The sequence below is a fragment of the Anguilla rostrata genome, chromosome 11, assembly GCF_018555375.3.
Source record: "Anguilla rostrata isolate EN2019 chromosome 11, ASM1855537v3, whole genome shotgun sequence".
Taxonomy (NCBI): Eukaryota; Metazoa; Chordata; class Actinopteri; order Anguilliformes; family Anguillidae; genus Anguilla; species Anguilla rostrata.
This window is the reverse complement of record NC_057943.1, coordinates 26,583,259-26,610,079: the sequence shown is the minus strand read 5'-3', so window position 1 is coordinate 26,610,079 and position 26,821 is coordinate 26,583,259. Positions and strand designations below refer to the sequence as shown.

The 26,821-nt window shown below is 44.9% G+C and overlaps 2 protein-coding genes across 8 annotated transcripts in view; one reads left to right on the top strand and one right to left on the bottom strand.

The window, feature by feature from the left end:
• Nucleotides 1-9,299, top strand: part of LOC135234450 (histone deacetylase 7-like) — a 77,705-nt gene extending 68,406 nt beyond the window's left edge. For 5 of the 6 annotated variants that reach the window (XM_064299075.1, XM_064299073.1, XM_064299076.1 and 2 more), the window contains 5 exons: nucleotides 1,834-1,952; nucleotides 2,826-2,959; nucleotides 3,276-3,360; nucleotides 4,570-4,708; nucleotides 5,605-9,299. In XM_064299075.1, coding sequence (XP_064155145.1) covers nucleotides 1,834-1,952; nucleotides 2,826-2,959; nucleotides 3,276-3,360; nucleotides 4,570-4,708; nucleotides 5,605-5,647 — 520 coding nt within the window. In that variant the 3' untranslated portion in view covers nucleotides 5,648-9,299. Of the gene's footprint in view, nucleotides 1-1,833; nucleotides 1,953-2,825; nucleotides 2,960-3,275; nucleotides 3,361-4,569; nucleotides 4,743-5,604 lie in introns of all 6 variants that reach the window. The other variant, XM_064299074.1, reaches the window with a different exon arrangement.
• A 3,470-nt stretch (nucleotides 9,300-12,769) lies between these two features.
• LOC135234449 (twist-related protein 2-like) lies at nucleotides 12,770-25,052 on the bottom strand. 2 transcript variants are annotated; one of them, XM_064299070.1, is made up of 2 exons: nucleotides 23,311-25,052; nucleotides 12,770-13,836 (listed from the first exon to the last, which is right to left on the bottom strand). In XM_064299070.1, the coding sequence occupies exon 1, from the start codon at nucleotides 24,281-24,283 to the stop codon at nucleotides 23,699-23,701; it is 585 nt and encodes a 194-aa protein (XP_064155140.1). In that variant the 5' UTR covers nucleotides 24,284-25,052; the 3' UTR covers nucleotides 12,770-13,836; nucleotides 23,311-23,698. The 2 variants fall into 2 exon arrangements, with proteins under 2 accessions (XP_064155140.1, XP_064155142.1); XM_064299072.1 differs by lacking the exon at nucleotides 12,770-13,836 and adding an exon at nucleotides 20,977-21,338.
• Between the last annotated feature and the right edge of the window lie 1,769 nt (nucleotides 25,053-26,821).

Genomic DNA, 26,821 nt, shown 5'->3' with positions numbered 1-26,821 from the left:
AGTTTAGCCAGTTCAAAATAATAATAATTACCGTATAATCCAGCTCCATTAATTGAATCTGGAAAGAAAAGAATATTCATGAAACTCATGAAAATGGCATCCAAGTAGCTACTCCCTATCTGCAGCAGAAACAGCAGATTACAGACGTGGGTCTTTCCACCGTCTCCTTGTTAAAAATGTCTTCAGTCTTTAAAGCTGGGCGTCGGTTCCAGGGTTTAATCTGCCCTTCCCCCTGCGGCGCTCAACCAAATTTCCCTTCCAGCCACTTCCCCGCTGCATTAATTGCGACGGGGGGGGGGGGGGGCTCCGCGGTCTCGCGATTCGCTCGATTGTTTTTGCCATGTTCCTGGCACCGCAGCGAGCGCAGCGACGGTCTTATCGAGCAGACGGCTCGGCCTCGCTGTGTGGGCCCTCTCCCCCCAAAACCCCAGCCTTTAAAATGAGAAGTGACACTGCGTTACGATCCGCAGGCCCCGGCAGCCAGCGCTTTACGGCTGAGCGGCTAGCGTCTGCGCTACCGGCTCTGGCTAGCTTCCGTTCCCCGCTTTTTATCTCCTCGCAAAACGAAAAGATAGCCGCAGTTTGACAAATATGGCATATTCCCGGCCGCGTTCATAAAACACCGTCGCTTTAATGCTTTTTTACCGTTTGGGATTATGACACGGGCACTCTGGGCCTTTAACGGCACCGTCCCGCACACAGGGGAACAGACTGCGCTCGGGTGAATTCTGACCGCTCGTCGCTGGCGTTGCGTTTGCGTAGATGTGTGCGTGTTTCAAAAGGAGAAGTTCTGCTGGTTTCAGAAGTGTGTGGGGGAGGTGTGAATACTGTACTGAAGCAGGGTGACGTGTCAGTCTTTCTGTCTCTCTCTGTCTGTCTGTTGGCCTGCACCCTTTTCTGGGTACAGGCCAACACTGTGTGTCTTCGGCAGGACACCCCGATATCAGTGCACCCCCATACCACTGCACCCCAATAGCACTGTATCTCATTGCACTGCTCTGCCCTCCTCTGTCTGTTTGCCTGTTAACAAGTGTTTCCTCAGTACTCTCAGTCTGTTCCTCTCTATCTGAGAAGAAACAGACACTGTATTGGTCCGCAGGGGAGGTGGGTGGTTTCGGGATTGGTTCAGAGGGGGTCGGTGGGGGCTCAGAGTGTGGTGCAGGGGGGTGGGGGGTGGGGGGTGGGGGGGGTTAGGGTTTGGTGTACATTGAGGGAATCTGAGCACGGGATAATTAAGGCAAATGGATCCCAGATGGCGGCTGTCAGTGACGTTAGAAGACCTACGAGCTCCAAATGAGAAGCAGACACTGGCGGCCGGCCGTCTTTGAACCCGTGTTCCAAGAGCCCGGAACGCACCACACCGCTCTCCCTAAAGGGCTGGCAGGGCATCTGACTGTCCGCAGCGCGCAGAACGCAACCAGAGCACGCGCCCCCCCGACCCCCACCTCCTCTGCCCTCCTCCACCCCCCACCCCCTCACCTGGGTCTCAGGCCTGCCCTGGAGCTGGGATAGAGAGCACTCAGGCAGCGGGCAAAGGGCTGTCAATCACCAACACCAATCAAAACACAGCGACGTCTATGTGAGAACACGGCGATTGGCCCATGTCGGAGAGCACGTAACTCGTGATCACTCCACCCATTTTGAGTCTCGCTAACGCTGCTCAGCCCCCGCGGCCAAGTGGCCTGCGTGCGATCGGCCCTTTGCAGAGTCCCCTGTGACAGTGCGGGGTCTCTCCTCCAGGGGGAGCCCCTGCGTGCGTCTCCCGTGCGTGCGGAGTCAGGGCCGTGGTATTTGCTGATGATCCTCACCCTCTCTTTGTTGTGGTCTCCTCAGGACAGTGGTGATGCCCATCGCTCAGGAGTTCTCCCCAGATGTGGTCTTGGTCTCGTCGGGGTTCGACGCCGCTGAGGGGCACCCCCCAGCCCTTGGGGGGTACAAAGTTTCCGCCAAATGTACGTGAGTTGCCCAGGAAGGAAGATGCGGAGACAAGGCGACTGGCGGAGTGACTTTTGTGCTCCTTTTTCCACGTGTGTGCGCTAAATGTGCTGACTAGATGGAACGGCAGATGCGAGTGTGCTTCTTAAAAATAGCGGCCAATCAGTGCAAAGGACATCGTAAGGCAGACCGGCAGTCGGCCAGTTACAGTCGAGACTTGAGGTCAGGTCACGAGGCAGCTTGTTGATTGGTTTTAATTGAATATTTCATTTGAATCGTTGCCTCTGTGAAATGAAAATTCAGAGGTGTTTTTCAGCAGGAAGTGTGGTACATTATGTTTTATCACTTATCATATAGCCCCATAGGGCGACGCGCAGTTGGCGGTTTTGTCGCCCAGAGTATGAGAGGGTTCACTCAGTTAGGGGTCTACGTTTTGTAACTATCTTGCAACCTGTGCTAGTCGACTGGGCGCCTGTAGACTGCATGTTAAAGCCGCATGTGAAAGGTCTTCCTCCGACTCCACTCTGCAAGCTCAGCTGTAGTCTGCAGTGTGAACAGAAGCAGCTGGGGATACCACACGTTTCTGAGCAGAACCATAGATGTCTTCGCCCTACCGAATCAGCAGTGGGGTTCACGCATGAGTACGGCTGCATTCGCAGACAGTTGGGCATTTTAAATTAGAGCGGGGTTCGGACTTGTTGAACCCCAAGGTGGGCACCAGATTTAAAAAAACTGGTTCATATGTCATTTGACTAATAGAGCAGAACTTCTTGAGCACAGGGGTGGGCTCAGTGGGAGCTGTGATTGGTGGAGCCCTCGTGCTCTGGGCTGAGACAGGACGGCAGTTGCCCTGTAAGGCACGAGCCCTGACGACGCTCTCCGTTCCGCAGGTTTCGGGTTCCTGACGCGGCAGCTGATGCTCCTGGCGGGAGGGCGGGTGGTCCTGGCCCTGGAGGGGGGTCACGATCTGACGTCCATCTGCGACGCGTCCGAGGCATGCGTCAACGCGTTGCTCGGCAACGAGGTAGGAAGGGCACTTGCCGTCTGCGTGTGGCTGCACTGGCGCAACTCGCTGGTGGCAGCACTGAAAACTCAGCTCTTCCAGTTTTACTGTTCCAATGCAGTAGATAAGTATTCTCTCTTTTTTGCCCACTTTCATCCCCCTCTCTCTCCTTTCCTCTCTCTCTCTCTCTCTCTCTGTCTCCCTCTCTCTCTCTCTCCCTCTCTCTCTCTCCCTCCCTCTCTCTCCTCTCTCTCTCTCCCTCTCACTCTCCCTCTCTCTCTCTCCCTCCCCCTCTCTCTCTCTTTCTCCCTCCCTCTCTCTCTCTCTCTCTCTCCAGGTGGAGCCCCTGTCTCAGGACGTCCTGCAGCAGAAGCCTTGTGCTAACGCTGTGCGCTCACTGCAGAGGGTGCTGCAGATCCACGGTCAGTCCCCGTACCCCCGCTCTCCTCTCTCCCTCTCATCACCCTCTCTCCTTTATCCTGTATCTCTCCCACTGTGTCTTTTTCTCTGTCTCTCTTTATCACCATCACCCCTTCTCTCTCTTTCTGCCTTCCTCCCTCTCCATCTGTCGCGCTCCCCTCCTCTCTTCTCCTCTCCTCCTGTCTGCGTCCAATTATCTTCAAACACTTGTCTGGCACAGGGGCGTCCCTCCATCCCTTGCTGATTGCGCACAAATGTTTTCCCCCCAATTCCCTCCAATTCATTAAAAATATGTGCAAAGCCGCAGGAATGCGGAGCTGTCAGCGCGGAGATGTCACATGCACAGCGGGGACCTGTTTACCCATCGCTTGAGTTACCTGTGTGTGCGTGTGTGCGTGTGTGTGTGTGTGTGTGTGTGCGTGTGTGAGTGAGTCTGATTGGGTGTGTGTGTGTGTGTGTGTGTGAGTCTGACTGGGTGTGTGTGTGCGTATGTGTGTGTGTGCGTGTGTGTGCGTAGTGTGTGTGTGTGTGTGTGTGTGTGTGTGTGTGTGTGTGTGTGTGTGTGTCAGTGAGTCTGACTGGGTGTGTGTGTGTGTGTGTGTGAGTCTGACTGGGTGTGTGTGTGCGTATGTGTGTGTGTGCATGTGTGTGCGTATATGTGTGTGTGCGTGTGTGTGCGTGTGTGTGAGTGTGTGTGAGTGTGAGTGAGTCTGACTGGGTGTGTGTGTGTGTGTGTGAGTCTGACTGGGTGTGTGTGTGTGTGTGTGTGAGTCTGAGTGTGTGTGTGTGTGCGTATGTGTGTGTGTGCGTGTGTGTGCGTGTGTGTGAGTGTGTGTGAGTGTGAGTGAGTCTGACTGGGTGTGTGTGTGTGTGAGAGAGAGAGTGTTTGTATGTGTGCGTGTATGAGTGTGTGTGTGTGTGTGTGTGTGTGAGTGTGTGTGAGTGTGTGTGAGTGTGTGTGAGTGTGTGTGTGTGTGTGTGAGTGTGTGTGAGTATGTGTGTGAGTGTGTGTGAGTATGTGTGTGTGTGTGTGTGTGTGTGTGTGAGTGAGTCTGACTGGGTGTGTGTGTGCGTATGTGTGTGTGTGCGTGTGTGTGCATGTGTGTGTGAGTGTGTGTGTGTGTGTGTGCATGAGTGTGTGTGTGTGCGAGGCCCAATGTAAACACACAGCTAAGGTACACCACCCTCCCCTCTTCCCCTCCCTATAACAGGTCAGTACTGGCAGTCAGTGAAGTGTTTTGTCCACACGGTGGAGCTGTCCTACCTGGGGGCTCAGAAGCGGGACTGTGAGGAGACGGACACAGTCAACGCTCTGGCCTCTCTCTCCGTGGGCGTCCTGGCCAGCAAGAGGTACCTCCTCCCAAATCCCATCGCCAGCACCCCAGTGCGTGTGAGCTGACTCCCAAAATACAGCCCCTCTTCACTGCTCTTAGCATAAAGTTAATGATGTTTTGGTTGGACTTGAACTATACACCATAAAGCCATCATAACCCTGCCATAATCTTGACATAACAGATGTCATAATAAGACGTAACTGATTCTGAACTAGCTACGTATTACTGTCATAAATATTAAAAAATCCGATTTCAAAATAGCCCCCCAAAATGGTTACTGCATGACATCTATCACAAGCTGTAATATACTGGGTTTTTCTTTCCAAAGTATTTTTATTGGGATTTTTGGCAAGCTTATTCCATAACATGAAGATTTTACATACATGAATCAAGGGCTGTAGATCATGCAAACAAATACCTGGTGTTAAGATATATGTTTACAATTCACCCCTGGTATCCCCCTCAAAATTAACGCAGGACTCCATGCCTCATCAAACACTTCTGTCAGCCATCTTATACCACAGCCTCTCTGATGGAGGATTTCACCCAACCCCTCTGAGCCATGTTTCCAGTGTGGGGACCACGTCTGTTTCCTCCTTTGTAATATAATTTTTTTTGGCTAATACCGTGCCCACAGCCCTGTAATATGCTGTCCTAACAGCTTTTGAGGGGTGTGATGCCGAGCTTATAACAGGATAATGGAGGCTTTATGGTGTATAGTTAAAAGTAAGGAGTGGGAGTCTGTGGTCATTTTAGTTATTTCCGTAGGAAACCTTTTGACGTTCCAAACGTTTTGAGTTGTGTAGGTGTTACATGCGCACCGCCGTAGTTCGGTGTCCAACACGCCTGCCACGCCCAGTATGGCCCGTGCAGTCCTTCAGGCCCTCTCTTCCTCTCTCTCTCTCTCTGCAGTCTCTCTGACGAGCCTATGGAAGACCAGGATGACTCCATGTAGAGAACTGTGACCTTTCACCCTTCAAGCCTTTTTGGACACAGCTTTCCCTCGCCGACCTCTGACCTTTCGGTACTGTCCTGTGTTCCGAGAGTGAGGCGTCACTCTACCCTGTCCCGGCTCGTGCTCCGCCGGCATCCCAGCGGTTCCTCCTCCCCCTGTACCGGCTGTGCCTTCATTGTGAGCCCATTCAGACCACTGTGCCTCTACACACATACTACTACTCTTCTACACCAAGTGCTTCTGACGGGGAGGAGCTCAGAGCAGCGAGGCTGACCAGAGCAGTGCCCCTTTCGCATAACTGCAAACTCCTTTCTTCTGTGACTTCAAAGAAACGGGCACAAATTCTGTTGGTGAAGGAAGAGAGAATTATGGGAGCCAACCATTGAAGAATGCAACTTTTTGGGAAAAAAAAAAAAAAAAAGTCCAGTACCACAATGTTGTTCTTGCCTTAATTTTTTAACATTTTTTTGCTGAAGACTGTTTGCAGCGAAACATTCCGAGAGAGCATTCCTGTCACTGCCTTTGCCGTGGGGGGGGTGCCCCCGTGCTCCCCGCCCCCCCCAAATCTACAAACATTATCTGCCCCTAAGATTGAAGTTTGTTTTTAAATCTACCGGACTTAAACTGGGACTGGAGAAAGACATGGAAGGGAAGGAGTCTCTTTTCTTTGTCAAAACCAGCAGACACAGCCTTCTGAAAAGGACAAAAACAAGTATTTTGCTTCCCTTTGGAACACAGAAAGTAGGGGGGTGGAGTCCGGAGCTGCCCACGCCCAGCCCCTGTGGAATGTCTTATTCTTACTGATGTCATTAATATTCATGTTATTTAACCACTAAAGAAGAATAAGGAGAAGGAAAACTCAGAGGACTGTGGGGAGGGGTTTTTTTGTGACTTTTGCACTGTGCTTTCCGTAATGTGAACCATGACAAAAAATGTCCATCCTCTGGGACAATAAGGAGAAAAAATACTTACCTTATTTAAATATCAGTAGAGCTTTACGCTCAAGACAAAAAATGAAGCAAAAACGTTTAAACTTTTAAAATTTCATTTTGTTTTGAAATCCTTTTCGCGGTCTTGTTACAGCATAGGATCTTGAAGGTGCACTTACGCATGTGTGCATTTCTGTTTGGCCGGATTTTATTGTAGGTCAGAGCGAAGACCAAAGATAATGTTTCTGTTTCCGTTTCCCTCGGAACTAACCGAAACGTCAAGTTTACAGTGTCCTACAGACTGTAGCATGCAAATCACTGTCAGCCAATACACTTGCACACACACACACACACACACACAGTAAAAGAACATGCACTTCTTTGGACACTGTTAATTCCACATCACTGTTTTATGGACCAATAAGCATCCCTCCTCACAATGAGGAAGGCAACCAAATTCATCCTGACCAATGAAAATTGAGTAAACAGGCTCCTTTATGTGAGGGCTTGTTTCCGTGCCTTAGGCCGAGAGGCTCATAGTTCTTATATTTGTTTGTGGGATGAGCCAAGGCTCTCTGTAAAGAGCAGTCCACTCAACCACAGCAGTGCCCGAACCAGCAACGGCTTACGCCCTGTTCAATCTGTGTATGTACAGACAAGAACATGTCTGCTTACTTTTTTCTCAGAAGGGGTCATTCCAGTTTTCTATTTAATCAAATAAGAAAAAGACCAGTATTTTAGCCTGTGGACAGACATACCTACTGTATTGTGTATATTTCTTAGTTCGTTTATATTAGCTTTTACGAGGACAAAGCTGAAAGTGCAATTTGGTGGTTTTGTTCCTGAACTGAGTTTGTGTTTTTGAAAGAAAATCTTTTTTTTTTTCTGAGGTGCCGCTCCGATTCCTGGACCAGCAGATCGCTTTGTGCAGAGGGGTCAATTTGACTTGGTTTACAGCTTTTCTCAATCTCTTTTTCAAATGTTACTGCATTGTTGTGTCATAAATGTTGAACATTTTTATTGGTTCCCCATTTATCTTTTTTTCCAATAACTTTCGGGGGAAATGGTGCATTTGGAGTAAAGGTATATTGTGAAAATATATCATTTTCCAAAACAAAAACATATAGGAAATTGAAATATTAACTGACTATCTGTTGGATCCGTTTTCTTGAAATGACCAGCAATGCATTTTCCATGTTTTAAGTAGCCTATACTTTTCCAATAACTTTTTAAAAATATAGTATGACCTGGGTTTATTTTTTTACATTAAAAACGCTGCAATTAGGTTACATTAAATCTATAAAATGGAAGACATATAAAATATTTTTGCAAATTATGCAGACAGTGAATTTAGTATCTAGGTGATTTGTTTTGAATTCTATTAATAATGGTAAAATGGTGTCTTAATCCTGTCGTGTCCTCAACAAGAAAACCGTGACTTGTTGATGCTGATCCATTCCATTTTAAAGCATTCATTAAGGATGCATGCCTTAGTACTGAAACTTTTTTCAAAAAGCGGTTTACTCCCTTATCAAAACCAGCAAAGTCTTTGTGTTCCTCCATTTTGAACGACGCTTTCTCATTAAAGGATTTTTTCTGTTACAAACACCAGGCAGAGGAGTGCAGCAGGGCTGCCAGCCCTCGTATGATTTCTGTTGAGAAAATGCGAATTGCCACCAAGATTACACGCAAGGCGGATTATACTACTATCCAAAGACCCCACCCTCCAAAATAAAAGAAAATAAACGTTCACCCTCGCATGTTTTCCGAAGTCGAGCTGGTCGCTTCACTTTGGTGTTTTAACGTGTGGTTTCCATGAAGTGTGTAGTGGCGTTTGGATATACAGGATCAGAACTCATGCACTAAAGCAAATTAAATAACTCGACTCAATAATTTTTCACTGTGTAGTTGGCAATAAGGGGAGAAATTGGCGGGTAAGTGAAGCGCTGATGGGCTCTTAATGTAGGCCCACTCGCGCTGCTTAAATCATGCCGATCCTGTCACCAGAGCTGATCGCCTGTGTCCTCCTGTACATAGTCTTGGGGGGAGGGGAAATACTACTTATTATTGATCTGTAACGCGACGATTTTCTGTGCATACTACATTATTTAGGGTGAAATCTAAGACCCTGGGCAGCGTTTGCCCATTAGATCCCACCATTACATACGACGTCCAATTCTGCCGCGTTGTAGAATTTAATGTAAGAGGAATTAAAACTAATTGTTAATGACCTAATAAACGTACTTGCCCAGAACCGACAGCAATTCTGCTGTGTCATTCTATCCTTGGGTGCTTCTGAAGGAGCCAGTTTTTCTGTGTGTCGCCTGTTGATGAAGTAAGGTCTAGAGAATGTGTGTAATTACATTGCCTCTCTTCAGCCTTCGCAAGGCCAGTGGGCCGTTTTTGTCTTAATCTTCTGTGCTTAATGTTTTTTAAATACTGTAGTTGTTTTTATTAAAAATGTTGTAAATAGCTACCATGACCAAACGACTTCACCAATGTGCCTTGAGCTGAATACGTTAAGCCCCTCGTTAGCTGGAGCTTAAAACAAAAAAATTACAGAGAAGACTTACTGAATCTGTTTTACCTTCTTTGCCATGGCATTGTTTATTTTGATTTAAATTTGTTTCTTCTGTATGTACAGGCAAGAATGTCTATTTTGTACTGTTTTTCTCCTCTCTTCTTTATTAAAAGGGAAAACTTTCTGGTTGACCCTAACTGTGTGCTGTATTTGAATGTGTTTTCTACTGATTGTGTTCTGAACACGTTATGCTGAAAACTGCTCTGGATCGCAAGACATCAAGGCGAGATGTGGTCAGGTCAGTAAGGGATAGGAAACATTTACATATGTTAGCAGTTAAGAACTGATTAGATGCAGATTCAGGTTATGATCCATGTCGATAGGTTAATAACAATTTAATGAATTGGCTGGATGCTATAAAATCTGATTGCAATTTTCCATCAGCTCAAGACTAAATTGTGTATCCAAAGCTTGAGATGTCAGTAAAATGATAGATTGACTTGCTAATCAAAGTGTGACGGAATCACAGTCTGCCGTTTAAAGATTAACATGGTGGCCATCTGAATTTGGATTGGTTCCATTTTTTTAAAACCAGAAATTTAATTAATTGGATCCATTAATTCGATTTCCGTCCCATGTCTGAACACCTCAACCCCTGATGAAGCTCCATAAAGGAGCTGCATACACAGTGTGAGTCTCGAACCCACACACAACACCCCCCTCCTCCCCCCTCCCCCCCCCCCCCAACAGTTTTATACTGAAGGAACCACACACTCGGAAGGCATGTCTGGCATCCAGTGCTCTCTCAGCCCTTCCATCCAAGCAACCAATAAATATTTAAAAGCCTTCATCATGAAAAAAGGGGGTTAAAAAAACGCCTTATTTGCAATTAAGTGTGTCTCGGGCCAGGCTCAGCAGAAAGCAGACCTAATTATGTAATTAAGGATGTCTGGGTTACAGTGGGACCCTTCAGCCTGACACCCCGGTGGGTAGGAGAGGGTGGAAGGGGGGGGGCAGCACTGTCAGTCCATCGTTCACCTCTCCTGCTGCATCCAAGATCACTGAACACCAGCCGGGCTGGAATCGCACAAAGACCATTCCTCAGGAGCAGGTAGGTTCCTTGGTATGTCAGCTCATGTTGGCCTGGTGTCCTGTGGTAAAGGCCTGTGTGTCTACAATTGGGAGGAGGGGGGGGGGTGTGTTATATGTATTGATGATTTGTAATGCTGCACATTTTGTTGGTGTTACACTTTGTATTGGGTCGCCAGTGTCTCAGTGCATGTTGCTGTGGTATACTGTTCTCTCCAAAGCCACCTGGGCATGTGAAAGTCTTTGGATACGCCTCTCAATGGGTTACTGATTGGGTAAGTCCACCTGTAAACTTTCCACTGAGGCCCCTGATTGGCCTTTTTCCTGATCTGGTAAATATTTAGTATATTCCAGTTTTAGAGTTATAGAGGACCAGTCTGCCAGTTTCTGTCGTTTTCTATAAATCGGCAGCCAATTAAGTCCTCAGAAGCACAGTTTGTGAATATTCTTTTATCAATGGCAAATTAATTTGCATGCTGAAGCTCTCCAAAGCCTGCCTGTGTCCCTTCAGGACTGGAGTGTGACAGCACTGTGTTACATGGTAATCCTAAAGTAAAAACAAACACAGAAAGAAATCAGTATATGAAATGCAGAAGAAGCATATTAATCTTCCAGAGCACAGGCTGGGCAGGATTATGAGCAGGGAGGCCAGTACGAGGGCTGGCACAGAGGGAGCTTGTAATGGCAGGCATGTCATTCAATCTGGTTTATTTATTTTATGGTTACAACACAGCTTAAAATGAATTTGAAATATCAATTTTCACCACCGGATATTCATTGAATGCTAAGTGCCTTAACGAAATTGTACATGAGCATTGCGCACTACAGCTGAATTACAGCCCAGTTTTTTTTAAAACCGTTTTATTCATCAAGTCATGTAGTACTGTGTTAGCCAATGAACCGGGTGAACTCTAAATGAAAATGCTTTAAAACTTTATGGCCATTTCCATTTCAAGATCTCATATTTGTTCTTAATGGTAACATTGGCTGCTTTGGCATATTTGAAAAGATAATTTATCAATATAATTATAGGATTCTGAAGTGCCTTGAAGTTCTGCGACCTCCGGAATTGATAGAGGATGTGGCAGCGATGGGACAAATGTGATTCTGCATTCCAAAACGGGGAACAAAGAATTATAAACAATTTATGACTAGTATTCAAATGCTACAGCTGCAAACAAGCACTTGTTTGTTAGAAGGGACGACTGCTTTTGTGAAACCCGGCGTGGTAGTTTTCCAAAGGGTGGTTTTGAAGGCTCTTGGGAACATCCAGCTCTTTTCCGAAGGCTTGTGTGATCTGCTTGTGCTGTGTGGCTGTTGTGAAGGGGCAGTAGCGCTGGTCAGGCATTGATGAGGTAAAGGGGGAACGGCGCTGTTTCCAGTTTGGTTTCTGTGGTGGAAATGGGCTGGGGAGCAGAACCGTAAGGAGGAGCTTAAAATTATTTTTTGGTCTCTCCACATTGTTAAATTAAACATAAGAAGCCAAAGAAGTAAACTTCAGTTTTTTTTTTTCTCTTCAGATCATTTTATAAATCTGAACATGCTAGCATATTAATCTAAATACTGTGTGAGTGAATCTGTACAGAGTGTGATGCAGTTTGACTATGGGCCTCTCGGTGGTACTGTATGTCACGAAATTGCCCCCCTTGTTGGGGGCTCTCCTGCTCATTGTGTATTATCAGGTACAGTGATTCTGCTCATGGTGGGGGCCGGGGGGAGCAGCAGGTATGCTTTGATTCCATCGCGTTCTTTAATTTAATTTCCTGTATAAAATAGTGATGGTGGAGCACAGGCAAGCCAGCAGGTAAACATCCTGCAGTGTAGCAGTCTGCAGAGGCATGATCACTCATTGCATACAGTTCTGAACTGATCTGATGGACTGAAAACTGACTTGTATGAATCCGCACGCCAAGTGGCCCGGAGGAGGATGGGCTGCACCTATCGATGCTTTCCTTTGCCACTATCACCTTTGACTCGCTTTAGTGTGGGCTTAGGGTGGATATGCTGTGAAGCACATTGTCAATCAATTATTGGAAAAATTCACTATACAGACAAATTTCTGTTTGATGGTTTTATAGGAAGCGGAATGGCCGAGTCTGCTTGGGTAGAGCTGATGGAGAAGGACAGGAAATGGAAGCGAGAGTTGACTCAAGGCCGCGCTGAATGAATACTGTCCCTGCTGCACAGAGGTCAGTTCATCAGCACTGGCAAATCCCAGTGACTCAGGCAGAGTCATTCAGAAACCATTGATCCTCTGCAACGCCATGAATGAGTCATGTATTTATAGCTCAATGTAACCGGGCTCCACAGTACAATGTCTAGCCGTAACATATATAACTAATGCTTCGTTCTAGCTTACTTCTTTGAAAAATACTCAACAGAACCTCGTAAAAAAAATAATAATAATAATAATATATATATATATATATATATATATATATATATATATACACACACACACACACACTCAGTATATCACACACAAAGTATATTAGCTGTTTTTCTATTAAAATAAAAATGTACCTTGAATGGAGTGTTCAAAATGTTTTTGTCTGGCTGTGTACAAGACCACTCAATAAAAATCAGGTCATTTCCAATAAATTTGTTTGGGGGAATCACCTGAATTAAGCAAGCTCCACATTCTGTGGTTAGCAAAAACTTCAATTCATCTCTTTTAAAGTAAAAATGGTGCAATTTGTGTGCAAGCTCCAAATGTTCACATTAGGCATAGTGTATGTTCAGACTGGTTATATAGAATTTACCCAAATTAGCCTTTTCACAAAGACAACTAGCTCTCCGAAGCTAAGTGGCTGTTTCTCTTTGGTAAATTTAGATTGTGCCTTGACATTCTGAATTGAAATAAATTCCCTCAAATGGAAAATAGCCACTGGCTTATCAGTAAAGGACTCCAACCAAAGTCCAGCATAAGATCTTTATTTGCAGCATCATGATTATTGTGTGACTTTGCAAAAGTCGCATATATCAGTCCTTTTTTTAATTTTACTTTGCAATATCTGTATACGTTAATCCACACAATATTAAAGAAATGTGAATTTTAAAAGCAATACTTAATTCCAGCATGATCCTAACGCGTACGGATTTCCTACGACTGCTTTACTTTGCAGACTCCTAAAGATAGGCTACTGGTGGCGCCGGTTTCTTAGCAGGTAGCATTGTTAGCATTGCTAGCACAATAGCATTAGCACACCCTCATCTCCCGAAGCGCATTTGTAAACAATCGTCAGTGAAATACAGCATTTGAGTCTTCATCGCCTCCAAGGTCCAGTTTCTGAGCTGATTTCATGGCAGTGGTATTTGAAGGGCAGTCCACACAGCGCAGAGGAGGGGGGGGGGTGGGGGACTAAGTCTCTGGAAGGCCTCTCTGAGAGGAGAGTTTCTTTAGGGTGGAGGCGCACCACTTTCGCTCCGCTGTCTTGGCTTGGCCCTGTCAGGAGTCACTGTCGAGGGGCAGATTTGGGACGGGCCCCCTCCTTACACGCGATGTGTTTCACCGTCCTGTCCCCTGACGTTTTTCTCTGTAGAACGCACGCTCTTCTGGGCGTCCTCGGCAGCACAAGTGAACGGTGATGTGCTTCCTGCCTGTCCCGTTTGAACGGCTCCGTGACAGCGTGGAGATGTGTCCCTCGATACTGTCCGTTGGGAGTTGGGGGGGGGGGGGGGGGGGGACAGGGCAGATATGGAGTGGGGAAGGGAGAGAAGAGGAAAAATGTATTAGTCTGGGGTAAAAAAAATATAACCTACACAATTCATATGTTCAGGTACAGTTGTTGGAGGGCAAATGAGCATGCTGGGATAAAGGATAGTGAAGTAGAGCACTGCAACTTTGACTTTTTCCTGGCCGATCTGTATCTGATGCTGTCAAGGATCGTGAGTATACACTTCTCAGAGGAAATCTGGTACGCAGCCCAGACACGCTGCTCCCTTTAAAGGTCTACCTCTCCTACTTGATTCTCTCCTCTCCAGGGGTAAACATAAGAGTTTGTTGAGTGGGAAGTGAGAGCTTCAGAGAGAAAATCCTCCACTTGAAAAGTGACCTCATATCAGCTGTTCAGTCTGTTGAAAGAAAATATAGCAACAGGAAGGACCTGTGCACTTTATTAAACACATTTATAAAACTGGATGGATAAACTGTACCGCGTGTGTGTGTGTGTGTGTGTGCGTGCGTGTGTGTGTGCGTGCGTGTGTGTGAGTGCCTCTCAGGCAGGAAACTGGCAACAGATTGTGAATTGAACAAAACGAAAACAAACTGAACAAGAAACAAACCTTACACCAAGAAAAAAGGAACACATTTCCTAACTTTTTTTTCTTGTTTAACAAGCAAATACCTCAGTTGGATATCTCTCTCTCACACACACACACACACACACACACACACACACCCTCCCTCTCACTAATTACAGCCTGTCTTTTCCATGCCAGGAGAAAGAGCTCGGTTAGTATGTGTGGGCTCTCAGACATCAGATGGATGTAATTACACCATAATGCACAAATTGGCAGGAATGGCTTGTTTTCACTTGTGCTGAGCAGGAGCTGCTTCAGCGGGCCGAATGTGCAGGAATCTTCATATCAAATGGCGCTGTACGCACACGCACTTGACAAGGCACTACAGCGCTACGCAACTCACAGAGCAGTGCTAAACTATACATCACGCGTAACTGCTCCACAACTGTAGATTGCACATAAGTGCTACACCATTATACATCGTACAACAGTGCTGTAAAACTATGCACCTCACAGCCATGCTACACAAATACACAACTATATAACATCACACAGCAGCGTTAAACTATACAACATCAGACAAAAGTGTTACACAACTGTATAAGACACAGTAGTTCTACAACATGACCTCCAACACTGATACACAACAAAGCAACAGGAATCTACACTGGGCCACAGTTTTTCCCAGTGACTCACAACTCTGCTACACTAGTCAGTATATAGAGCTCTGCAGCACCACTCACACCACAGCAATGCCATTACAATCCCAGCACAAAAGCACAGCTCTATTACAGCTCTACAGCAATGCATAACACAACTCACAACAGTGCTATACCAACACACAGCACAACTCACAACACCTCGACACCAACACACAGCACAACCCCCGCCTCTGCTACGCAACCAGCTCACAATCAAAAACACACAGCCGCTAAGTCTAAGGCAATGCTTTAATTTCTGAATGAAGTTAAATTAATAAAAATGGCTTCTGCATTATCCTGTTAAATGATAAGAGTGTTCCAGCAACTGATGCAAGTGTGTAAGAGCGTGATCCACGTGAGCAAAAGCAGGTTTCCTTTGAAAGTACGACTTACTAGATGGGGTTTCTAGAACATCTGGGTGCATTTGTCAAAGTGAAGCTTACAGGCGTGTATCAACCCCACTTATTCAAACTACTTCCTTTCATAACAGAAGGTGAGAGTAGAGGAGAGTTTTGCCTGAAGTGAATGAGGAGGTCTGCTTGCATGCTTAGAGGTACAGCTGATTAACAGAATTGTTTTTCTTCCCACTGGGAAGATTCTTTCCTCACTTGCTACTTTTTTGGGGGATTTGGGCATTCCTAATTTCCCAAAATCCTATTTTCCCCCCTAACTTTTCCTATTTTCCCACAAAGTGTCTTTGTGGCAGTCTCTTTAAAAAAAACAAAGCACGAAACAAATATAAATGACCTGAACTGAAATGAAGAGGATGGGCCAATCGGAATGGTCTCCAGCTGGCCCATGTTGTGCATCTTTATCTTCGTTCTAGTGGGCCATTTATTTTATTAAAAATGCTACAAAGCGCTGCCTGACAAGGCAAATTATTCTCAATGATGACGATTCAGTCTAATGACAATTTGTTTTATTAGATAAAGAAGTAGACTGAGTACAATTAGCTCTATTAGATGAAGAAACAGACTGAGTGCTTTGCAAAAACAACCCAAAAATGCACTTCTGTAAGGTTTCCAGGAGAGCCCGTGCCTCCCAAAGCAGGCTAATGATATTCTCTAAAACTGACAGTGCGCTGATAGACACAAGAACATTGAGTTAAACACATTTCTGCGCGTGCGTTACTGATTAAACTGCACGATAAAGGGTGTCTGCCTGTGGCTGTAAAGCTATGCTACATTTCCATGCTCGTCTAAACTGTGTACTTTGTTGAAGAATAGAAGATCTCTCAAACTTTCCTACTTTTGTTGGCATCGGTGTTGGCTGCCCAGGCACCACCATGAAGGCATGTTCATGGACGCCTGAGTGTTATGCTTTTAATAGATTTTTTCATTATTATTTCATGGCGGCTAGTATTAACCGTGACTATTTATGAGAAAAAGAAAACAAATATTTCATGTTTCTTCTTCCTTTTGCTGTGTTCAGCAGCTTTACTTAGCAGATAGCGAATAGCACTGTTAATGCTGTATTAAGAGTGGTAGCGAATAGCACTCTTAATGCTGTATTAATATCGGGGAAAGCACCACAGTAGAACCCCGAAATGTACTTGTGTCTTTATAAACACTATTTATGCGCACACACACGCACACACACACACACAAACAAACACAGTAATTCATGTTACCCTGCCAGTTGAGTGCCTGTCAGCATAGGCATTAAATGACACTTGTTCCTTTTCCCCAAACTCTGCCCAACCCACACACACACGCACAACACATCACAGCACAAACTTGAACAGTAAATCACAAAACACACTCACACACTGAATCACAGAACTCACAGCACTCTCTCACACACTGAATCACAGAACACACACCACTCTCTCACACACTACATCACAACACACACTTGCACAGTAAATCACAAAACACTCACACACTGAATCACAGAACACACAGCACTCTCACACACACAGAATCACAGCACACACACACACTCACTCACACACACAGCACACAGCCTCCCAAAACACAGAGCACACAAAATCTCTCTGTCAGTATTCTGTTTTTTGTCAGTTAAAGAACAGCTCGGTACAGAGATTCTCACTGCAGCAAGAATGGTCCACGTGAAAGTTTACAGGAGAACGCACACGCGCTCAATATAAAACTGATTGCGCTTAACTCAAAAGTTAAAAGTCAATCTGCCAAAGTCAGGTTAATATGTCAGAGTCGTCTAAGCACTTTCTAAAAGCCGTGATCCAGTCCTGACTGAAACATAAAATGAAAATGTGGAAATAGTTTTTGTCAGGCTCAGGACAGCATCAGGCTGATCTGACAGCTCTGGCTTTAATGAGAGGGGCTGGGGGGAGTGGCCCCTGGGGGGCCCCCGCACACGCACACCTGTAGGGCCGGCGATTACACGCATTCGCCTGGAGGGACTTCAAAGCGCCAGGGGGCCCTTCCCCGCTGCTCTGGGACGGACACAGGAAACGCACCGGGGCCCGCTCCACACCAGGAGACACGGCGTGCCGATCGCAAAACAAACACAGGCTGGAGTAATCCCCCTTATTATCGCTGATAGATTATTCCTGCCTGCCGACCCGTTTTGAAACGTATCAGGGTAAAATTAGGGGGCCTCTCCTCTGCAGACACAAAGAAAAAAGGGCAGGTTGGCAAGTATTTAAACCTCCACCTCAAATGTGGCTCCTCAGGACTTGTAAGAATTTCTTTCTCGTCAGCCATGTTCAAAAGCACAACTGCTTGCCATTTTTATAGAGATAATCCAGATTGTGTAATAAATACAAATTAAATATTAGCATGTAACCTTAATAATTAAAATTGTGTTAGGGGTATTTAGGGATAAAATTGGGGTATTTAGAGGTATCTTTATGTTTCCAGTATGGGGATGATTCTTTTCTCCAATCTGACAGCAATCTGCACTGTTCATGTCAGATTAGGTAATAGCACAGTACTTTCTGGTACATTCTGACCCCCAGGTTCACTGAAGTTCACTCTGATGAAGTTTTGATCCTTTTTCTTTCAGATAAAACTGTCTTCATAGCATTCCATTTCTGTATGGAGATAAAAGCTGAAATAATCCTTCATCATGGTTTTATGTGTTTTTATATCCTGTTAATTAAATAAAAATGAGCAAAAAATTTACATATTCAGATCATGCCAGCAAAGCTGACATTGTCATAATTATGAAGTCCTTTGGAGAATAATTACTGTTAATGTTTAATTAACAGCAAGAATTTAGATATCTGAAGTATCTAAAATAAACACCTGTAGTGACACTCAATAACAGACACAAAAGAATTGTCACAAATAATAGTGAAGCCTTGGACTATTTGAACAGGAGAAAATAGTAACAGACAGCATTTCAGGATTCAAGCATGTCATGATTAATTACGTTTATGGAACGATTTGTTTTTATTTTTATTATAAAATATTATTTTATTCGTATGAAATTGTTTTCAATGCGTTGTTGACTCACATACACGTGAAAAGATAGTTTCCCATTAGATAGCAGAACAGTAGTGGTTCTGCACCTGCAGCCTGTCGCACTTCTGAGGCACATTTGATGTGGACGTAAAACCGTCTCGGTGTTTACGGGTTTATTTTGGAACGCGGTGCTGTGTACATGTCAAAACCAACATAGTTTTTTTTTTTTTTTACATCCCTGTATCCCATGGCAGCGAGCGAAGGACCTAAAAATACACACAGCCGTGGACGACTGCTGACAGACCGTGGAGCTGGAAGCAAGCTGTGATGATCGGTTCGATAGGTACGTTGAACAATGTTGCATCCCTGCCAGGCGTTAAAAAGTTGTTTCGTTCTTTTGGGGGGTTTTTTTAAACATTGCAGCCTAGGCGGAATAAATCACACACGCTGTTACCAACTGTGTGCAGCGCCCTTTGCGGGTATTGGTGCCTGACGTGGCGGCCGCAGTGGAGATTGGCTGCGTGAATTTCGTTTTTGCGTACAGGAGGTTGCGGGTTCTAATTTCAGCCCAAGACATGCCGTTGTTTTCTTCAGCGCAATAAACCACTTGAGCAAAATATCCAACAGAATAAGTTCATGCATTAATAAATACAAGAAATGTTGGCTCCATCATTTGACCTACACTCTTACTGTAATGGTCCCATGTAATTAGTCCTGTAGCTAAATGGACTTTATCCTCCATTTGCATACATGTGCCAGCCCTGAGAACAGCTAGTGTACATGAAAAGTTCAGTTCAGAATAGTCACAATAATTAAAAAATGGCCTCTGGTCTTTCCCTCCAGAAAGCGCTGTTTCCATCAGCGACTCTCCTCCACCAGTTCCGCTCTCTCGGGTCGAGAGGGGAGAACTCTGCAGCCAGCAGAGATGCAACCCGCACCTCTTTTATTCATGTCTTGCATCATTTTACCTCTCTTCATCCTCCCATTTTTTTTCTCCCTCTCTGTTTTTCCCACCTCATAGTTTTAACCTCTCCTCATTTTTTTTTTTCGTGGGCGCACAGCAACTGTATCAACAAGTCACACGGGAGAGATGACAGTCTGAGAGAAGGTACAAATCTCATCACTGGAGAGATGACAGTCTGAGAGAAGGTACAAATCTCATCACCTTAGCAGAGGAGGACATAGCTGAAGAAGGGTACAGAGGGGAGTTACGGAGAGGATGGACACACGCATACACACACACACACACACACAGTGACACACCCGCACACACGTACAGTTACACACACACACACCCCTACCTGATGCCTCACACCTGTTTCTAATCTAATGGTTCCTTGCTGTCTGGGGCTGCCAGCTCTGATTGCTCCACACGGTGTTGGAGATCCTGTGGACAGGACCCAGCAGGAGGCCGCAGGACTGAAGTTTTTTTCTGCTCTCTCCTTTTCTCAACTTCTCCTTTTTTCTTTCTTTTTTTAGATATGCGATCTGGCCTCTTATACTGGCTGTATCTATAGGGTCACGTTCAGAATGGATATCAACAGACCCTGCTCCTGGGCTGGCTTGCTGTCTCAAAATCACATCATGATTTTCAGAGAGTACTTCTGTGTGTCTTTGGGAAGAAATGGCAAAGTATATCAAGTTTTACAAGATTGTCGGCTCTCAGAATTTTTTTATTTATTATTTATTTATTTTTTACGTATCAGATTCCTATACTCTGCTCGTTCTTTTAATTGGGGAATCATAGCCGTGAATGGCATCCTGAAGGCCCTCGGCAAAAATTAAAACATTAAAAACGCGCCAGAACACAAGGATACGCTGTGCTGACTGAGTACTTTTTTAATTGCTTCGTTAACGCGGAAAATATTGCTCCTTGCGGTTTGTTCAATAACACTGTCGTCTGGCCTTTTTCTGGGTTAAACACAAAGCGAGCGAACGTGCGACTTCAAACAGAGAACCGCAAACACGTGGCCGAGCTAACGAGAGAGGCTGCACCCACGAGCCAATTGATTCGGGACAGTGAAACTCAGGAAGCACCTCGTTCGTTTCTGGAACATCCAAACATAGGAAGAACAGCTTTCATTCTCACAAAGCACTTACAACGCAAAAATAGAACTGCAAAGAACACATTGTTTCAACAAAATAAACCTGTACATGTTCTTCAGCTTATTTAGAAACTGGTGTTTGATGTTGAATATAAAACAGGCTGAACAAAAAAGTAAAAAATCAATCACAACTAGAGTTTTTGTTGTTGTTGTTATTATTATTATAAATAATCATCATTACTTAAAGGAGAACCACAAGTATGAGGAAAATGACTGGCTGCATGAAAAATGGAGAATAAAAGCAGAAGTAGTTTTAATAATGCGGTTTTCCACAGTGAAGATTAAAGGAGAGAAAAAGAACAGCCGTACAGGATTTCAGCAACTACCAAAAAAAAGTTCCACGAGGCACAAGCTTTTTGAGGTTCTTTTTTTTTTTTTTTTTACATTTTTGTCTGCATCTGGATTTCATTATTCATAAATTCAACTCAGTCCATCCAGCCAGCAGCTGCCCATCAATAATACTTCATTAATATTTTTTAATGTGATTACAGTTCTACATGTTAAATAGAAAGCCAATGTGGATGACTTCAGATGTAGATCAAACTGGATACAGATTAATATTTAAACATCTCATTTATACTAATTATTACTCCAAAAGTTTTACTTCATTACATAATAAAATCATAACATTATATTCATTAAACACAACTCTGTTTAATAAACGTGTTTCCTTTCTGATGGATTTTCCACAGAGGGCAGGAGCAGAACAGAACAACTGAAAATAAATGACAAATTTCAATTCACATTAATTCCACAGGCACTATAAGGCACCTAATCCTTGATTCTGTTCCAGACAGGATAAACTGAATTGCATATTACACTAAATATCAACACTAATCTGGGACAAAGCCCTTTTCGTTCAAAACAACCCCACAACTAATGTCTCCTGCCTGATTTCAGAATTTGTGTTATTGTTACAAAACATATCACTTTACAAATGCCTCCTTTTAAGATTTAACAATCTAATGACATCATTGACATTATTGGGCTGTTTTCAAGTGATCTGTGGTGAGGATGGTTTTTTTTTTTAATGCAGTGTGTCCCCCTTGTCACGCTACACAAACAACAAATAGTCTATCCTGGGTTTGTCTAACTGGTCTGAAAGTGAGCTGTCTATGATTTCAAAATAAACTCACAAAAACAGACAAATGAAACCATACAAATTGCCTGTGCTATTTTTTATGCTTAAAAAATCCTTTCTGTTGGCACAACATAAATGTTTGAAGTTAAGAATTTCACTAGGATTAAATTCCAGTCACGATTATTCCTACTCATTAACATGGCATTGTTTTTTCTCTCTTATACATATACTATGTATGTTATGGCATGCACTACAGTATATGTCTAATGACATGAATGATGTTTTATGTGTATGGATGTGTATATAAAGCATCTTACCTACATGCATTGTACATATTATGACATACTATGCTTGTCTTATGGCATACAATATTTGTCTAAAAACATGTACTGTGGGTCATGACATGATCCATGTGCCTTATGCGCTATGTGTGACATATGACATGCACTACGCATGTTTGATGACATGCACTGTGTGTCATGACATGTCATGACTGCTTTGTGTTGTGTCATTCAGAGTAAGTGAATGACCAAATAATAAGAAATGTACAAACTGTCCTCAGATCGCAATAACCAGTTTCAACCACACTTCTGTTTACTGTATTTTATTTTTTATAAGCATAAAAGAATGTTAGATTGTTCGTGTAATGTTGACCCGTGCAATGTGAGTTTCTTTGGCCCTGTGTATCCAATCTGTCCTCCAGTCTCCCTGTAAGATAATGTCAGTGTCCTGTCATCTGTAGAAGTGCTGTTCCCAAGTCAGTTTTTAGATCATTTAAACATAGGTGACATCTCTGGCACAACTGTGGTCTGTTGCTTATACTGACACTGCCTGAGGTTAAGAGATTAAGATTAATGGTCTTCCACAAAAGTTTAAGTCTTGTCTATTGCAGTACATGCTGTACAGTAATTATGGCATGGATTAAATTTGTCTCTAGCAATCATGTCCTCGGAAGTAGGACCAACAGGATCAATTAATTAATAATTAAATTATTTCCGTGATATTTATTCTTGATAGAAAAAATAAAAAATAAAAAAGTCTGACTAGGATGACAGCAGTACACTGCCTGTCAATATTGGTAAGCTTGCTGGAGAGGATGTCAAGCCAATAAATAAAAAAATAAAAAGCTATACGAAATTCAAATCACATGATCAAATGAGTATTACTCATAACAAAATTATTCATAGCAAAATTCCCCCAGTCATCCTGTACTTATTTAACCCGTTTCTGAGCACTGTCAGGTTTAGCGAAAGGCCCACTGAATCTCACCAGAGCTGCCCTTCTCAGAATCCCATCGGAGAGAAATGCACCAGCGCTCATGGTTAAAATCACCACAATTACGTTACATTAATGAAACTTTAGCAGTTTGCTAACTGACTGATTCCCATTGATCTTAATGTACATTTCCAAAAATTTCCTTTCCACTGCAACAACTTGTTGATTTCATAAATATCAGTAAGAACCTATATAATAACATGAATATGAAGATAACTGGGGTGCAATGCATATTATACATGAGATATGTGCCATGGGCATTTATTTATTTTTTTTTTTGTGAAATGCGGCCTTGTGGGGAAAGAGATGTTATGTAATCAGGTGTAAATACCTGGAGATGTGCAGCTGTGGAGGTTAGGCTGGGGTTTGTGGTGGGGTTCACTGGGTCAGAAGCAGGGGTGGGTGGAGAAGGTTAGGAGGAGCGCTAATGGGTAGAGGTGAGGGTGGGGAGGCGGGGTTAGTTGGTGGGGTTAGAATAGGTGGGGGTAGGGGTGAAGGTAGAATTGGTGGGGGTTAGTGGGTGGGGGGTAGGGGTGAAGGTAGAATTGGTGGGGGTTAGTGGGTGGGGGGTAGGGTGAAGGTAGAATGGGTGGGGGTTAGTGGGTGGGGGGTAGGGGTGAAGGTAGAATTGGTGGGGGTTAGTGGGTGGAGATAGGGGTGAAGAGAGAATGGGTGGGGGTTAGCCGGTGGGGGCAGGGGGAAGGGGAAAGGGATGGGGTTCAGTGGGTAGCAGACATTGACCAGGCCCCCTCCATCCTCCAGACTGAGAAGGCGTAGCTGAGTCTCTCGTGCGCCAGGTAGTTGCAGCTGGCCAGCTTGCTGTCCATCTCGTCGCTCTGCAGCACCTGGTACAGGAAGTCGATGTAGCGCGAGGCCAGCTTGAGGATCTGGATCTTGCTCAGCTTGTCCGAGGGCAGGGTGGGGATGATCTTGCGCAGCGAGGCGAAGGCGTCGTTCAGCGACTGCGTGCGCTGGCGCTCCCGCACGTTGGCGATCACCCGCTGCGTGTGCAGGTCCTCCAGGGGCGCGTTCGAGGCTGGGGCGGTCGCCATGGCAACCAGCGACCCCCCTGCCGGCGGGCTCTTCTTGGGCTTCTTGGGGCCCGAGGGCGTGGTGCTGAGGGGGCTGCCTGCCCCCTTCTCCCTGCCCCCTCCGCCCCCCTCCTCCTTCTTGGGGTACGACACCCGCTTGCGCCCGCCGCCGCCCGCAGGAGCGCTGCCCGCCTTCGGCCCGCGCTCCAGCTCCTCCTCGCTGGCCCCCAGACCCCCCTCAGGGGACTCTGTGCCCGATAGCTCCTCCCTCATCACCACGTCCCTCCTGGGCACTCCTCTCTCTCCTCTTCCGCACGCTTTCTGTTTCTATCTCTCCCTCGCAGCGCTTTTCCCTCCGTTTCTGTCTCTCCTCTCACTGTTATTTCGCTCCTGCGTCGCGCGGTCTCTCCGATTCTCGTTGCGTCTCCTGGACTGACCCCCCGCCACACGACGCGAGCATGCAGAGGTATGCTCTCAGACCTGGCATTTAAAGCTGGAAATCCACATGTGGATTAAGCCAAAAAAGGCTTGCAGTGTCCATCCATGAAAACGCATGTGTTTCTCATGTCTGTGTGTTTCACGCTGCCATGTTAAAGCAGGTCTACCGCCACCAGCATCTGGTCTCTGAAGCTTCCCTTCAGTCACTCTTATAACACCAGTGGGAAGGGTTCTGGGAGTCCTGAACCGGTCTCCATCTCCGATTGGCTGAGCTCGTGTTGTGGGGGCATGGCCCGACCTGGCTGAGGAGGAAGTGGAGAGGGTCGGCGATTGGTGAAAAGTGGGGCAGAAGCACTCGCCTCAGCCAATCAGCAGGAGCCTGACTGAAGTTTTTACAGAAGTTACAAGTCTGGAGTTTATAGGTTCCAGATTTTCCTTGAGAAAAAAAAAAACAATCCCTCCTCCAATTTGCTCCCTCTTCCCTCCCTCCTTTCCCAACTTCTGCCCTGCGCCACCACCCGGCCTTTTAGGAGAAAAAAAAAACAACAAAAGAAAACAATTCACATTTTAAACTTGCTGCTTGAACTGAAATAAGCATGATGCACCTCCCGCCCTCTTGCTTTCTCCCCCAACCCCCCCTCCCCCCTCCTCCCCTCCTCCCCTCAGTCCTGCTTCATGTACATGTGGCCGGATCACAGCTCAGCATTGCAAACATCAGCGTCGTCAGCACAGATTTCAGACGTCTCTCAGAGACAGACAGACAGACAGACGGGGGGTGAGGGTCCACCATCATGGATGAACAGGCCGGAGAGATGTAAACATGGGGAGAAGCGGAGCATGCAGAGGCCACACCTGGAGCATGACATCACTGACACATGGGCCAACACCAGAGGTGGCATAAAATAGAGCTTCTAAGCTTTAACTGAATGAGCTCTACGCTGTACATTGTAAAGAAACAACAACTTCTGTCACTTAGTTGTACATTTAATGAAACCCTTCTCTCTTTAAATGCCGTTTCATACACACACACACACACACATACACACATATATATATATATATATATATATAGAGAGAGAGAGAGAGCTCCAGAATGTGTGGGACAGAGATTTTTTTTCTGTACTTCACAATTTAGATTTATAATCAAACAATTCACATTTGGTAAAATGCCCATTTTCAGCTTTTATTTCAAGATATTTTTATACACTTTGGTTGCACCTTGTAGAAATTATTGCACTTTTTCGATGTACTCCCCCAATTTCAATCCACCATCATTTTTGAGACATATTAATGTTATGGAAATGAAATTAGTTTTGTTTATTACTTTGTTGCATATGCTTTTCATGCTATAACTGCTTGAATTCTGTGACCCAGAGATGTTACCAGGTGCCGAGTATCTTCTCAGGCCTGTACTGTAGCCATCTTCAGCTCCTGCTTGTTTTGGGAGCTAGCTGTCTTAAGTTTTCTCTTCAGCATAAAAAATGCATGTTCAATTGGATTCAATTTGAGTGAATGACTTGGTCAGTCAAGAATTTTCCAGTTTTTGGCTTTGAAAAACTCCTTTATTGCTTTAGCAGTATATTAGGGATCATTGTCCTGCTGTAGGATTAAATGCCGTCTGATGAGTTTAGAAGCATTTGGTTGAACTTGAGCAGATGAGATGCTTCTGTACACTTCAGAATTCATTCTGATGCTGCTATCAGCAGTTACATTATCAATGAAGACAAGTGAGTCAGTACCTGTGGCAGTCATAACACCATGACCATAACACCCCTCACTACCATGTTTCACTGATGAGGGGGGGTGTATTGGGTCTTGGCCAGTTCCTTTTGGACTTTTCTCTTGCCATCACTGTGATAGAAATGAATCTTGGTCTCATCTGTCCACACAACTTTTTTCCAGAACTCTGCAAGCTCTTTTAGGTACTTCTTTCCAAACTGGAACCTGGCCATCCTGTTTTTGGAACTGACTAGTGTTTTGCATCTTGCAGCATAGCCTCTGTATTTCTGTCAAGTCAAGTCTATAGACAGTCGGTGCACCTCCTGAAAAGTATTTATTATCTGTTGGAGTGGCGTTGGAGGGGTTTTTTTCATTATGGTGAGAATTCTTCCGTCATCAACTGTATAGGTCTTTCTTGGCCAACCAGTGATTACAACCGCTCTTTCTTTTTTAAAATTATGTTGTAAAACTGTTGATTTTGGTAAGCCTAAGGTTTAGCCTATGTCTCATAATGACGTCCTTGGCTTTCATTGGACAGCTTTGGTCCTTATGTTGTAGAACAGTAGTAACAGACTCCAAAGGCCTAGAATCAAGATTAGATATTGAAAGCTCTCTTGTACCTGCACTAAGGAAGCAGTTGAACAAACTTCACCA